This window comes from Canis lupus, chromosome X (genome assembly GCF_048164855.1).
Source record: "Canis lupus baileyi chromosome X, mCanLup2.hap1, whole genome shotgun sequence".
Classification (NCBI taxonomy): Eukaryota; Metazoa; Chordata; class Mammalia; order Carnivora; family Canidae; genus Canis; species Canis lupus.
Window position 1 is genome coordinate 92,032,349 of NC_132876.1, and position 13,052 is coordinate 92,045,400.

Below are 13,052 nucleotides of genomic sequence, written 5' to 3' on the forward strand. Positions count from 1 at the left end.
GGTTCCCCAAATGATGTTTTGCGGGGGTTAATCATCAAGATAGGTGAGGGGCCTGGCCTTCCCTGAGGTGAGCTCAGGTCAGGTGAAGTCCTCCCGGTGGAGGGGCCCCTGCGTGTGCAGCCGGCTCCGGGCCTGCCGCCCCATGGTTGCTCCCCACTCCCCAGCCCCTGCCCGAGCCTGTCTTGGACCTTCACGGTGACAACCCGGGAGGGTTCTTGGAGGTGAAGGCGGGGCGGCCGCGTGGGGGGCCCCGGGAGTTCCTCACGCTCCTAACAGCCCCCACTCAGCTTGCAGCGGCTTTTCCTAAATTGCCATCTCTGCATTCCTGCCGATCTACGGCTCCAGGTAAGCCTGTCCCCGCTGTCACAGCGGGCACGTGCCCGTCTTCCTGGAGAACGATGGGTGACACTTTGCCCTGAAAACCCAGTGCCTTGTCGGCTCCGAGAAAGGCATTGGTTTTTTCCTGCTTGCCCCACCTTTTCTGGTTGTCAAGACCGGTGTGGCGACGGCCTAGCGTGTGGCCACTGACTCGAAAGCCGTTCATTACCTTTTTAAATCTGTCTTCTTTTAGTCCTTAATTTTCTATATGACCTCCTGTTCCTGCTTTCTTTCTTTTTTTTTTTCTGTTCCTGCTTTCTTTTTTTTTTTAAGATTTTATTTATTTATTCACAAGAGGCACAGAGAGAGAGAGAGAGACACAGGCAGAGGGAGAAGCAGGCTCCATGCAGGGAGCCCGACATGGGACTCGATCCCGGGTCTCCAGGATCACACCCTGGGCCAAAGGCAGGCTCTAAACCGCTGAGGCACCCAGGGACTCCCCCTGTTCCTGCTTTCTAGAAGCATTTCCTTCGAATCTGTTACTGAATACAGCCAAGTAAATATTTTCTAAAATTTTTTAAGATTTTATTTATTTATTCATGAAAGACACACAGAGAGAGGCAGAGACACAAGCAGAGGGAGAAGCAGGCTCCATGCAGGGAGCTCGACGTGGGACTGGATCCCAGGTCCCCAGGATCATGCATGCCCTGGGCCGAAAGCAGTGCGCTGAGCCACCCAAGCTGCCCTAAAATTCCCCCCCCCCTTTTTTTTGGTAGCTTCTTATTTTTCTCAAAGAGATGGTTTCCTTTGACTCTTTAGAGCAGACATATTCCCTTTCCCTTATGCTACAGACATTTTTCATCTCCTAGAGCTTGTGTTGGCTCATTCTGAGTATTTATCTTAGAAAGAGAAGAAAGATCTGTAAGCCAGAGGATTATAAACAGATACTATTGTTGGACCGGCCTTAGCTTTTTGATCTTGACCTCCAGCATTCTTACCTTAACCTTCTCCCATCTGGATATTTAATAGATACCGGTGAGCAAAAGTACCGACCCAACATGCCCTATCTTTCTGGCATTCTTTTAGCGTGATTCCAAGAAACTGAGGTCGAATCTCCTTGTCCTTGTCTTGAGTTCCCAGAAACCTGGAGAGAGTCTACTATAGTCTGTAGTTCATGTAGGAACAGTAATGTAACAAGCTGTATCTATTATAACTCTGCTACTCAAAGTGTAGTGCCTGGAGCTATGTGCTCCTCTCTGGCTTTTTTTTTTTTTTTCATTGTTTTTCTAGTGAGTCCTGTTTAGTGATTTTATTTTTTTCTTAAAGATTTTATTTATTTGAAAGAGAGAGAAAGAGAGAGAGAGAGTGAGAGAGAGCATGGGAAGGGGAAGGAGCAGAGGAAGAAGCAGACCTCTCACGGAGCAGGGAGCCCGATGCGGGACTCGATCCTAGGACCCTGGGATTACTACCTGAGCCAAAGGCAGACACCTCACCGATTGAGCCACCCAGGCACCCCCGTTTAGTGATTTTATAAAAACGCATTTTTCAATGATGGATTGGAATTTTTTATTTTTATGTTTGGATTGGACATTTTAAAATAATAGTCCTTTACTACAGATGATTTGAGAAGCATTGACATAGGCTCCTCGACTTTGGATAATGCCAGTCCATTTACCAAGGTACACTGAGCCACCAACTTTCCCCCTCAAACTTCAGGCCCTCTACTCTGAAAGGAGGTGGAAAGAGAAGAGAAGAACTGGCTTGAAAGGGTAGGAGAAGGAGGTGCTGTGGGGGGCGGATGGCGGGGGGCACGGGGCCTTGACCGCCGTCCCCAGGAAGTCTCTGTCCTGCGGGAGGGAGGGGGCCATCAGGTGCTCCTTCACTGTTCTCAGCCAACAAGCTCAAGGCAGAAAGTGGGGGGTGAATCCTGGGAATCCTCTTCCTTCTCCACCGCGGGTCATTCTGCTCTGACTCAGAAGACTGGGGTGTTTAAGCCAACCTCCTCAGCACTCTGCGCCGAGTGGAAAGACATGTCCACGCCCCCTGCCAGGCTTTGATGTCTGTGTTCCCTTCTCCTCTCCTCTGGCACTTGGCCCAGCACTCAGGAATGCTTCCGCGGACAGAACAGGCCCTGTCAGCATGGCCCTGAGGGGCCTGAGAGATCTTTCTTAATTCGGAAGGCACTCGATTGCTCTCACAGCCATTCCTGTGAAGCCTCTTTCTCCTCCTCTGTGATCTGTGAGCTGGATTTTTGAGATCTAACGTCGGATGCCACCTTTATCCTTACCCGATGCTCAGAGTCCATGCAGCGCTCCTGCCCTGGGAGACGTTTAGAACCAACCCCTTACCTGCCTATCCATCGTGGTGTCTCATGCTGACACTGCCTTTTTTCAATCCATTAATAGTTATGTCAAGCAGGACAGGAGTGAGATGATAGGTCTGTGGCACTTCCCGAGTGACTGCTCTGCCTGTTTCCATCAACGCATTACCCCGTCTTGTGGGTTTAGTTGTCTGACAGGTTTGTTCGTCTACATAAGCATCCTGTTGTCTAGCAAGATGTTGTGGGAGGAACTGCTCTTTCCTTCCTCGTCCTCTGCCCTCATCCCTTCTATCAGACAGAGACCTGGAATAATAGTAGTCGTGATGGGGCACCTGGCTCAGTCAGTAAAGTATGTGAATCTTGATCTCTGGGTTGTGGGTTCGAGCTTCACATTGGGTGTGGAGCCTACCTGAAAAAATAGTAACAGGAGTAGTAGTAATAAAATCTGATTGGCATTTGCTTTAAGGCAGCAAAGAGAAAAATATTCTTTTTGCCATAACACTTGGTATATTTTATTTTTATCTTTGTATTTTAATTCCAGGACAGTTAACCAGGTGTTAGTTTCAGGTGTACAATATAATGATTCACCACTTCCATATGTCACCTGGTGCCCATCACAAGTGCCCTCCTAAATCGCCATTCCCTATGTCACCTGAAACCCCTCGCCCTCCTCCCCTCTGGAAACCATCTGTTTGTTCTCTGGAGCTCAGAGTCTGTTTTCTGCTTTGTCTCTTTTTTACTTTGTTCATTTGTTTTGTTTTTTAATTTTCACATATGAAAGAAATCATATGTATTCATCTTTCTCCGCCTGGCCTGTTTCACTTAGCAGGACACATGCAAAGAGGAAAACTCTTAACACAGAGAGCAGTATTTGTTATAATTGGGCCAGACTCGTGTGCTGGGAGAGAGCCGGCTGTTCCTTCTCAGCCCAGTAGTAGAACTTAGGCTGGTTTCTGTGAGTGGAACTTGCTTCAGAGGTAACATGGTGAAGGAAAGCCGCTGGAAAGCACTACCCTGGGCCTGGAATGTGGGATGTGCATTCACCTCTGTTTGGGAGCCTAGAACAGTGTCTCAGCTGGGGGCAAACGTTCCCTCGGGGACATGTGACAACGTCTGGCATTTCTTTCATTGTCATGACTTGGAAAATGAAGTGTTTTACTGGCGTCTTTACTGGTGCACAGAGGCCAGGGATGCTGGTAACCATCCTCCAGGGCACAGGCTGCCACTCTACCCAACAAAGTAGGATCAAGCCCCAAAGGTCATCGGTACCTAGGTTGAGAAACGCTGGCCTAGAATTTAAGCCATCCTAAAACCTGCCCCGCTGAACACTGGGGAGCAAAAATACACATCTGGTCAAACTCCAGGCCACATCCCTACAGATCTTCATTCCACTAGGCTGGGTTCAGCCCTGATGTCGCGTTTTCATGAAATGCCCACCCTTCCCCTGGCCCCCTGTAGTTGGACAGGGTTGAGAACCACTGGGTGGTGAGCGTGGTCTGATGGAGGCCGTAGATGAGGCTGATCTGCCTCATTTTCTCGCGACTGGAGGCTTATTGAGGGGTTGTTGGCTCCTTGAGGAGGGAGCAGCAGTGGAGAATCCGATAGGAGACGAGGGAACCTACCCTCCCCGTTCAGGCCTGGAGAGGATAAGATGGAAGTTCAAGTCTGGGACTTCTGTGAGAATTGGGAAATGGGCTTGCCCTCTCCATAAAAGAATTTGAAAACCTTCTGGATGGATGTTCCCAGGGCTCTTAGCCTAGCTAGTGGATCAGACTGCTTGTGGCAAGGAGAAAGTTGTCCCTTCCACAAGGTATGTGGCCCTTGCCAAGGCACAGGGCTCCCTGACCCCGAGGTGACTGGATTTCCGCTCCCGCTCGCTCCTTCCTCCAGGCACCTTTGTACAGCGCACAACCTCATGCAGCAGCCCTGATCGCAGTTTGCCTTAGCTGAGACCTCTTTGGGGCAGGAAAGGAGTGCGGTGCTGCTTTGTGCCTTGCAGGTTTCCAAAAACACCAAAACAAAACAAAAAAGAAAACATTTGGGAAAGCCTGGAAGAGGAAATCAGATCCGTCCTGCAGGCAGCCTAGAAAGCCCATCCTGATGCCAGGCCACAGGGTGGAGGCTTCAGGCTGGTCCTGGTGTCCTTGGAGGTGGTGGAGAACAACTCAGGAAATGGGAAAATTTGGTTGCAGAAAAGCACAACAGCTGGATTCCCAAGACTGGGAGCGAAGACAGGGAACTTTCTGTGCCTCGTTCTTGTGCATCAGCCCACCCTGGAAAGAGAACCCCAAGGCCCATTCCAAACTGCAGTGCAGCAGGCACCCAGCCCAGCCCTCGATTCATTCCCTTACAGAAGAGAAACAGAGAAGCTGTAGGACGGACGTTGGTGCCACAGAACCGCGCAGCGAACTTCAAATCCCCTCTGTGTCCTTAAGGCGAACTGGGCAAGCTTCCAAGCGTTGGTGTCTTCTTGGGTACAGTGGGCATCATCGGACTGAGACGCGGTCCTGAGGGTCAGGTCGCGAACGTGGCGGGTAATAGCCGGCCGCGCGGGCCACGGGGGCCCGACCGGTGGTCCCGTCACACAGGAGGACTCACGCGGCTCCCCGCGCACATGACAGCGCGGGGGCCCGGGACCCGGGAGGCGGTGCGGCACCGGCGTGAGTGCCGGGGTGAGCGGGCTGGGAGAGCAGGGAGACACTGGGGAGCATGCGGTGCGCTCCGCTGCCCTGGGGGCCTGCCCCGCTTCCCGGAGAAGCGCTGGCACCGAGCAGGGCTGGGTCGGAGCCCCGGCCCGCGCCGCGTCCCGGGAGGCGGAGGAAGGCGGGCCGGCCCCGGCGGGCGGGGGGGAAGGGGGGCGGGAGGGACAGCGGCGAGAGGAGGAGTTTTCCAGCTCGGCTTCGCCCGCCCGCCCGCCCGCCGCGCAGCCCCTCGGCCCCGTCCGTCTCCTCCGCCCCCTGGAAGCGCCGAGCGGGAGCCGAGCCGAGCGGAGCGAGCGCCGCCGCGCCATGGGGAGCCCCGCACTCCGGGCCGCGCTGCTGTCGCCGCCGCTGCTGCTGCTGCTGCTGCTGCCGCGGGTCCCGCCGAGCCGCGCCTCCCCAGGTAGGAGCGGAGGCGGGGCAGCCTCCCCGGCGGGGCGCCCTTTGTCCGCCCCGGCTCGGCCTCGGTGGCCCCCGGGAGGGGCTTGCGCGCGGTGGGCTCGCGTCTGGGCACCGCGAGGGGACAGCCGGCGGTCAGCCCCCCGCCTCCGCGCCCCCCGGGGCCCGAGCGGACCCACGCTGGCGCCCGAGGCCACGGAGGGAAGTTGGGCGGCCGGCTGGTCTCTCGGCACCTGGAGTGGTGCCTGTCACCGGGCGGCGCGCGGCCGAGGCGCGGGGGGCCGCAGCTTGGCCTGGAAGGAGCCCCTACCCGCTCCCCTGGGGGTCCCGGGCCACCCCGGGGGCTGCCGGGCACGCGCCGCGGGACAGCGGCCCCCGTGGACGCCACGGGCGGGGCCTCTCCCGCATCCCCCCAACCCCCCCTGCTGGGGATTCCGAGAAAGTCTGCGCCTCCGGGAGAGAGGTGCCAGCTGACAGCGGTGACTTGGGGCAGGCGCTCGGTGACACACGCGCGGCAGTTAGGCGGGGGCGTGGCCTCCCACGGCGGGGGCGTGGCCTCTAGCATCTAAGGGGCCCCGGGCGCTTATTCGGGGCTCTCGCCGCCGTGTCGACAAAACCTTTGGTGTTGACCTTTCAGAAGGCTCCAGCTAACTCCCTCATCTGGGAGTCTTAGGTTGGCAGAGAGCTTCAGGGGACCAGGGCAACATGGATGCGCCTTTGCCCCCCTGGAATGGAGAAGAAATCCAGGGGCGCGTTTTAACTTAGTGCTAATGGGAAAGTGGGGGACGTGGACTTCAGAGCGTGCAGACATCTGGCTCTGCGTTCCACAGTGTGGGCAGTTCACAGCGGGGGTGTGCGGGTGAAGGACGGGGCGGCGGAGGGCTCCCAGGTAGTGTGCCCCGCAGCTGTAGGGCCGCCCGCTGCAAATACCCGCACCTCCCCACATGAATGCGGGAGTCAAACAAACGTGTAAAGTGATCAACGGGAACGTTTGTGTTTTGAGCAGACTCGTGTAAGTTTTAAGCTCTCTGGTAGGAACGGATTGAGGGCAAAGTAGAAAGGAGACTTCATCCTCAGCCCCGGCAAGTCCATGTCCACGCCGCCCACTCCCCTTTAGCCGAAGTTGGGTTAAAACAAACGTGGAGGGGAAGGGGGGGCAGTACTGGCCAGGACAGGAGCAGGGAGAGGTTGCCAGCCGCTCACGCTGGGGTCGGAGGCATCTCGGGGCTGCCCTACGTCTGCTGGAGCCTTTCTCAGCCGAAGGGCCTCTTCTCTTTTTCCGTCTCAAATCCCTCTGCTCTCCTTTGTCCCAGCATCTATCCATCTGTCGTGGACCTTGCTGCCAGGGCCCAGCCATCCACAGAAAAAGCTGGTTTGCCAGTTTGGGCTCTCCTCTCTGGCTTTGGGGAACCCTGCCCGCCAGCACGCTGCCCCCAGTTGGGCACCTCTCAGGGGGCTCTGCTGGGGCTGTTGAACCTAAAGGAGGGGTTTTCAGTCCAAGCCAGAGGTTTGCCAAGGCTGGGGAGGGGAGACTCTGTGGGCAGTGGGTCCCGAGGCAGATCACATCAGCTGAATTCACCCCAAGTGCTGGGGGACAGATGGCTTTGCACATCATTTCAGAGGCACTCCTTTAGCAAGTGCACATTATGTCTCCAGTAAGAGAGAAGGTGAGAGGCCTGGAATTGGGAACCTCTGAAAGAGGGATGTGGGGGTCAAGGGCCCCATCCTTCCCACCACCGTTATACAACTGTCTGAGATTTAATAGCTAATCTGTCAGAGAGTAAATCATTCCCACTCCTAGAAGGTCTCTGGAGTTCTTCCATCTTTGAATTTGATGCAGCTTTTCTGGCCATCTCATTCATTCTCTGCAGCCTAGCAAAGACACAGTGTCTGCAAAAATCCACAGGAAATGTATAGAAAGTTCTTAGCAAACTTGTCTGTGTTTGATTGTGTTTGTATGCCTATAGCAGATGAGACTTTTTAGTCTGTTCTTTTTGGGGTTTTTTTTTTCTGGGTGTAGCTGACATAACATGTGAGTTTCAGGTGTGTAACATAATAAGTTGCTATTTGTGTACATTGTGAAATGATCACCCCCAAGAAGTCTAGTACCATCAGTCACCATATGCAGTTACAATTTTTTTTCTTGCAATGAAGACTTCTAAGATTCACTCTCGGAGTAACTATGCTGTACATTTTTACATGCCCATGGCTTATTTATTTTGTAACTAGAAGTTTGTACCTTTTGACCCCCTTTGCCCAATTTTTCCATTCCCTACTTCCCCCCCAACTTTCGAACCGCCAGTCTACTCTCTGAATCTATGAGCTTGGGGCTTTTTATTTTGTTTCTTAGCTTCTACATATAAGTAAGGTCATATGGTGATTTTTTCTTTTCTATCTGACTTACTTCACTTAACATAATGCCTTCAAGGTTCCATGTTGTCCATTGCAAATGGCAAGATTCCATTCTTTTTTGTGGCTGAATAGTATTGCCACACACACACACACACACACACAGCACATCTTCTTTATCCATTCATCTATCAGTGCATGCTTGGGTTGCTTCCATATCTTGGCTATTGCAAATAATGCTGCAGTGAACATGGGGATGCAGATATCTTTTTGAGTTACTGTTTTTGTTTTCTTCGGATAAATACCCAGAAGTGGAATGGACACCAGATCACACAGTATCTATTTTTTAATTTTTTGAGGCACCTCCATCCTGCCTTCCACAGTGGCTGCACCAGTTTGCATTCCCACCAACGCTGTGTGAGGGTTTCCTCATCTCCACATCCTGGCCAACGCTTGTTATTTCTTGTCTTTTTGATGATAGTTATTCTAACAGGTGTGAGGTAATAGCTCATTGTGGTTTTGATTTACATTTCCGTTTTTATTCTGTGCTTAAATGAACTCTTGGAACCTCATTTACACCTGAGAGTTTGGAGGTTCCCTCCACCTCATCATGCAAGCAAGGCTGAAGGTGGGGAATGAGCGTGGTGGGCACTAAGAAAGGCTTCGTGAATTTTATGAATCTTCTCGCCAGAGAACTGGTGAGCTAGCAGGGTTTCACCAGTCAGGAAAGCCGAGTGAGGTTTGCACAAAGCCCAACCAGACCACACCAGCCAAAGCAGTCCAACCGCCTTCACAGATAAGTATTAGGAACTGAACACCTGGCTCACGATATACAATTAAAGTCTCTCCAGGAGCAGGCTAAGCTAGAAATTTCGATTTGGAGTTATAACATGTAAGGAGCTGAAAAAAATGCCTCTTCATTAAAAAGGGGGGAAGAAAAGAGGGGGGATAATGCTAGGGAGAGCAGGACATTTTCATCTAGCATTTTCTTCACCGAGAACATGTGCAGTCCAGTATGTTGGGGTTACTGCTTCTCATTTCACAGATTTGTGAGCTGAAAGAGACACCAGAAACCATCCTTCAAGCATTGTCTTCATACCTTCCCACCTCATCAGTCTTCGCACCACCATTGAAATATAGCCCCTCTCTTTTCAATGATTACTAGAACATTCTTGCTTGCTAGAACATTCTTCCCACATTCTGACCCATTCTACTTTCTCTGGCCAAATACTGGTCTTTTAAGTACAACTCTACTTTCATCACGTTACTGTCCTACTCAAAAACCTAGAGCGGCAGCTCCCTGTCCTCTCTTACATTAACTAGAAAGTTCTCAGCTGTTTTCAGGGGACTGCACCATTGCTTCCAGCCTCAATTTTCAGCATTTCTCTCCTGGTTTCCTAAAATGTGGCTGAAAGAGACTCCCTGTTTTTTGCAGAGCTTGAGTCACATTTTCCCTCTTCCTGGCGATTGCTGCTCCCTGCCCCTGGAATTCGCCCCTGCCCTGCCTGGCCCTCCACCCCCTACCCCAGCCACCTGTCTGCCCAAATTCTGTCCATCTTTCAACGACACCCTCTCTTGGATGAAACTTTTCCTTGATTCCTCAAATGGGAAGCTTCTTCTGCCTTCCCTTAAACACCCATGGCTCTTCATGTTTTTCTTGTGCCATTGATGACATGTGCCGGACGGTCCAATACTGTATGCACGCCTGTATACTTCGAGATTCTGTGCTCTTGAAGGCCGGCGCTGCGGTGCCTTCACCTTCTTTCTGTTTCTCATGGTGCCTGGCCGAGCACCTTGAGCCAAGTGGGCATTTGTGCTGATCAAATTAATAGCCCTCGAATTTGGCTGATGGGCCACTGGACAGAAAGGAGGTGAGAAATGTTCATAGGTAACCAGGACTTTGTGCCACCATGAATCTCCATGCGTGGGCACTGTGGCTCGCTGGCTGTAGAGGTTGCTTTTTAGATCCGCGAACACCCTCTGTTTAAGCAATAACCTTCTCTGTTGGGGGCTGTAAGGCGAGAGACGTACTGCAGCCACAAGCTGGAGCGTAGATTTATTATTTTTGTTGGCCACTTTGCTACAGCCCCTTCCAAAGCGGTTGAATGGCTTCCTTAGTGAACGCAAATATGTGCACTACATCAATTCCCCTTTCAGAGAACGCGGCTAAAATGGGTAATTGAAAGTGAAGATTGAGTTTAAACAGAAGAAGGTTTCCTTTTGCCAGGCTATAGCATAGTATGAGCTTGTGGCAGCCAAGTTATGATGAATCCCCAGGTTAAAGATTCACTTCCAGCATAGCAGGGTGAATGAGCTCCAGTTCCTGGGGAGTTTCCCGAGCCAGTCCCTTCAGTTCGGTTGGCCATTGTGTGAGTTCTCGACTGTCAGCTTTTATGGGGCATTGTGTATGGGAGCCTTTTAAGCCTATGCTTTTCTCTTGGATATTTGAATGTGGTTTTGGGAATAGATTCCATTTCTGCCTTTTCTGATGACAACTGGGCTCTACCCAGAGACTTTTTCAAGCAGACACCAAATGATGAGGTGCTTGGGACAACGGGGTGAAGAAGGTGGGGAATTCCTTCTGGCAGTACTTTCTATCTTACAGGGATGTAGACACCAGCTTCTCTGGGTGGGTAAATGTAGCAGAGGCCGGTGGACAGGCCCTGGGAGCACAGAGAGCAGCCATGCAGGAGCACTGGGCTTGGATACTAAAGAATGATGTTGCTGGGTGGCTGATGCCCATGACAGCGGCTCTGCAGGCCCAAGGAAGGCTAACAGAGGGGGCCTGTGCACTACTCTAAGAACATCTGGAGATTGGGAATCAAAGTCTACATGGGTGTTCTTTTTCTGGGGAGAAGGCTCTTATCCCAATTCTGAACCACTACTCACTAGATCATCTTCATGAATTTCGAGAGCGAGCTGCCCTTCACAGGCAAAAACATCTACATACGAAGTAAGATGAAATTGCCAGGGTTGGAAAACTGTGATTGAACCAGTGAGCAGGTGATCTTTGGGGTTGCAGACAGTGGTACAATGTCTCCTTCTCCTCACTTAAAAAACAACATCCAACAAAGTAGGCATAATCATAGATTGTAATTGATTGTCTTTGGGCCTGGGCCAGCAACTTGTTGTACCCTTCACTTAGCACAGTGTCTGCGACCGGAGGGACGATCTTCAGTCAATTTTTGTGGATTAATTAATTAACTGCCTAAACTAATTGTGACAGAGAACAAGCATTCTGTTTCAAATACTCCTGCAGGATTTAACTGGAATTTCCAAGATGTTAATTCAAGAGTAAGGAATGCCAGACAGCAAAATGTCAGGGGAAATTGGCGCTGCTCTGAAGAAGAGACCCATCCCGACAGGTGACGGGTCAGGGCCTACTTCATTGATGAGGCTCTTGGATTTCATATCCCCCTGGGACATGATACTAGGAGAATTCGAAACTCCCGGGAGTTCCCAGGGCAGGATTTTCAGATCACAGTTTAAGGTTAAAGCTTGAGCAAGAGAAAAGTCATTGGTAGCATTGCGAAGCTCCCAAGTTTTCCAGATGGTAATTGGTTTCACCTGGATCTTACGGTTTGCATGGCGCACTCGACTCCAAACCCTCTAGAGTGCTCATTCCTGAGCTGCATGATTCACTCACCCGTAATCCTTAGCTCATACTGGAGGCCGCTTTATGCATTGTTCTCCAGGGAGAAGATAAATGGGTTTGGACCTAATGGCTTGGATTATCCCAGAGGTTTGGGGTTGTAAATTGAGTACACTGCTTTTAAAACGTTTTTTAATGAGTAATAGTCAGACAAATCCAAACATAGAACTGGGGACAGACTTTCTGCCTTGGCCTTAAAATATCGTCCCGCTATTTCTTCTGCCCTGCTCTCACAGTGACCTGTAGTGCGATCGGTCACATGTACCGGCAGCTTGTTCGATCTGCTGTCACTGGCTCTTCGCAGTGTCTGCCCAGTTAAGCCTAATGAGCATCTGTCTCTCCAAAGCCGATTGCGCCCTGGGACCCTCTGACTGAGGACTCTGGCCTGCCACTTACTGTGTGGGTGGTTGAGCTGAATGACCCTGCCAGATCCAGGGATCCAGGAATGTTCAAAAACACTGGCTAAATTAGGGCCACAGGGCAAAGATTGAGCCAAGGGTTGGCAGGCTCATTGTGGAGTGGTGAGGAAGTGGTGGCGTGGCCACGTCCCCCACCTTCTGAGACTCTGCCCCCAGATTGGCCTGATCCATAGAAGAACTCTGACAGATTTGCCACTGACTCAGCATTCGTCAGACAAAGGCTCTGACTCCTTTAAACATCCAGTGTTGAAATCCTGTTTCCACTTAGATTTTAATTTAGCTTTCCAAGGGGTGGAATCATATTGTTTCCCTATTAGTTGCTCATGGATCTGAGGCCTCCGGCCATGTGAGCAGATCCTGGGGTCTCTCATTCATTTTGTGTCTTCCTGGTGGCTCTCAATGAGTGTGTGTGATGAGATCTAAGAGGGAGAACGCCTCTGGCCAGTCCTGACCCTGCTGGGTATCTCAGGCCCTATCTAGATTCCTGAGGAGTTTCCCTTCCACATACAGGCTCCCCTGTGTGGGTCACCTAATCTGTGGAACTGTGGAATACCCGACTTGGAGCACCCGAGACGTAACCCCTGTGTCTTAGTGATGAGCCTCCGAGGCTTGGTGAGTTGAAGAGGTTTGTCTGTGGTCACCTAGGGCTGTAGAAGCACAGCTGGGTTTAGAGCTAAGTGGTAGCTTCAGAATTCCCATCACTCTCCCCAGGCTTGTCCTGAATTCAGTTTTGAGTGGCCACTACGTGTTAGGCACTGTGCCAGGCCCGGAGAAGAGGGGCAGGCCGGGATCATTCCCACTGCAGGCACTTGCTGAACCCCTGTCTCGGTGTATTTCGGGCATCGTTGTGTCTCTCAGGACTTGGCATGCCTGGGGCTGCTTGCATGTTCCTCAAG

The 13,052-nt window shown here is 51.7% G+C and overlaps 1 protein-coding gene across 2 annotated transcripts in view; it reads left to right on the forward strand.

Moving 5' to 3' along the window:
* The first annotated feature begins 5,526 nt into the window (after positions 1-5,526).
* The window catches only part of SRPX (sushi repeat containing protein X-linked), a 112,366-nt gene continuing 104,840 nt past the window's right edge, over positions 5,527-13,052 (forward strand). For both annotated transcript variants that reach the window (XM_072815156.1, XM_072815157.1), the window contains exon 1: positions 5,527-5,740. In XM_072815156.1, the coding sequence (XP_072671257.1) occupies positions 5,647-5,740 (94 nt within the window). In that variant the 5' untranslated portion in view covers positions 5,527-5,646. The remainder of the gene's footprint in view (positions 5,741-13,052) is intronic.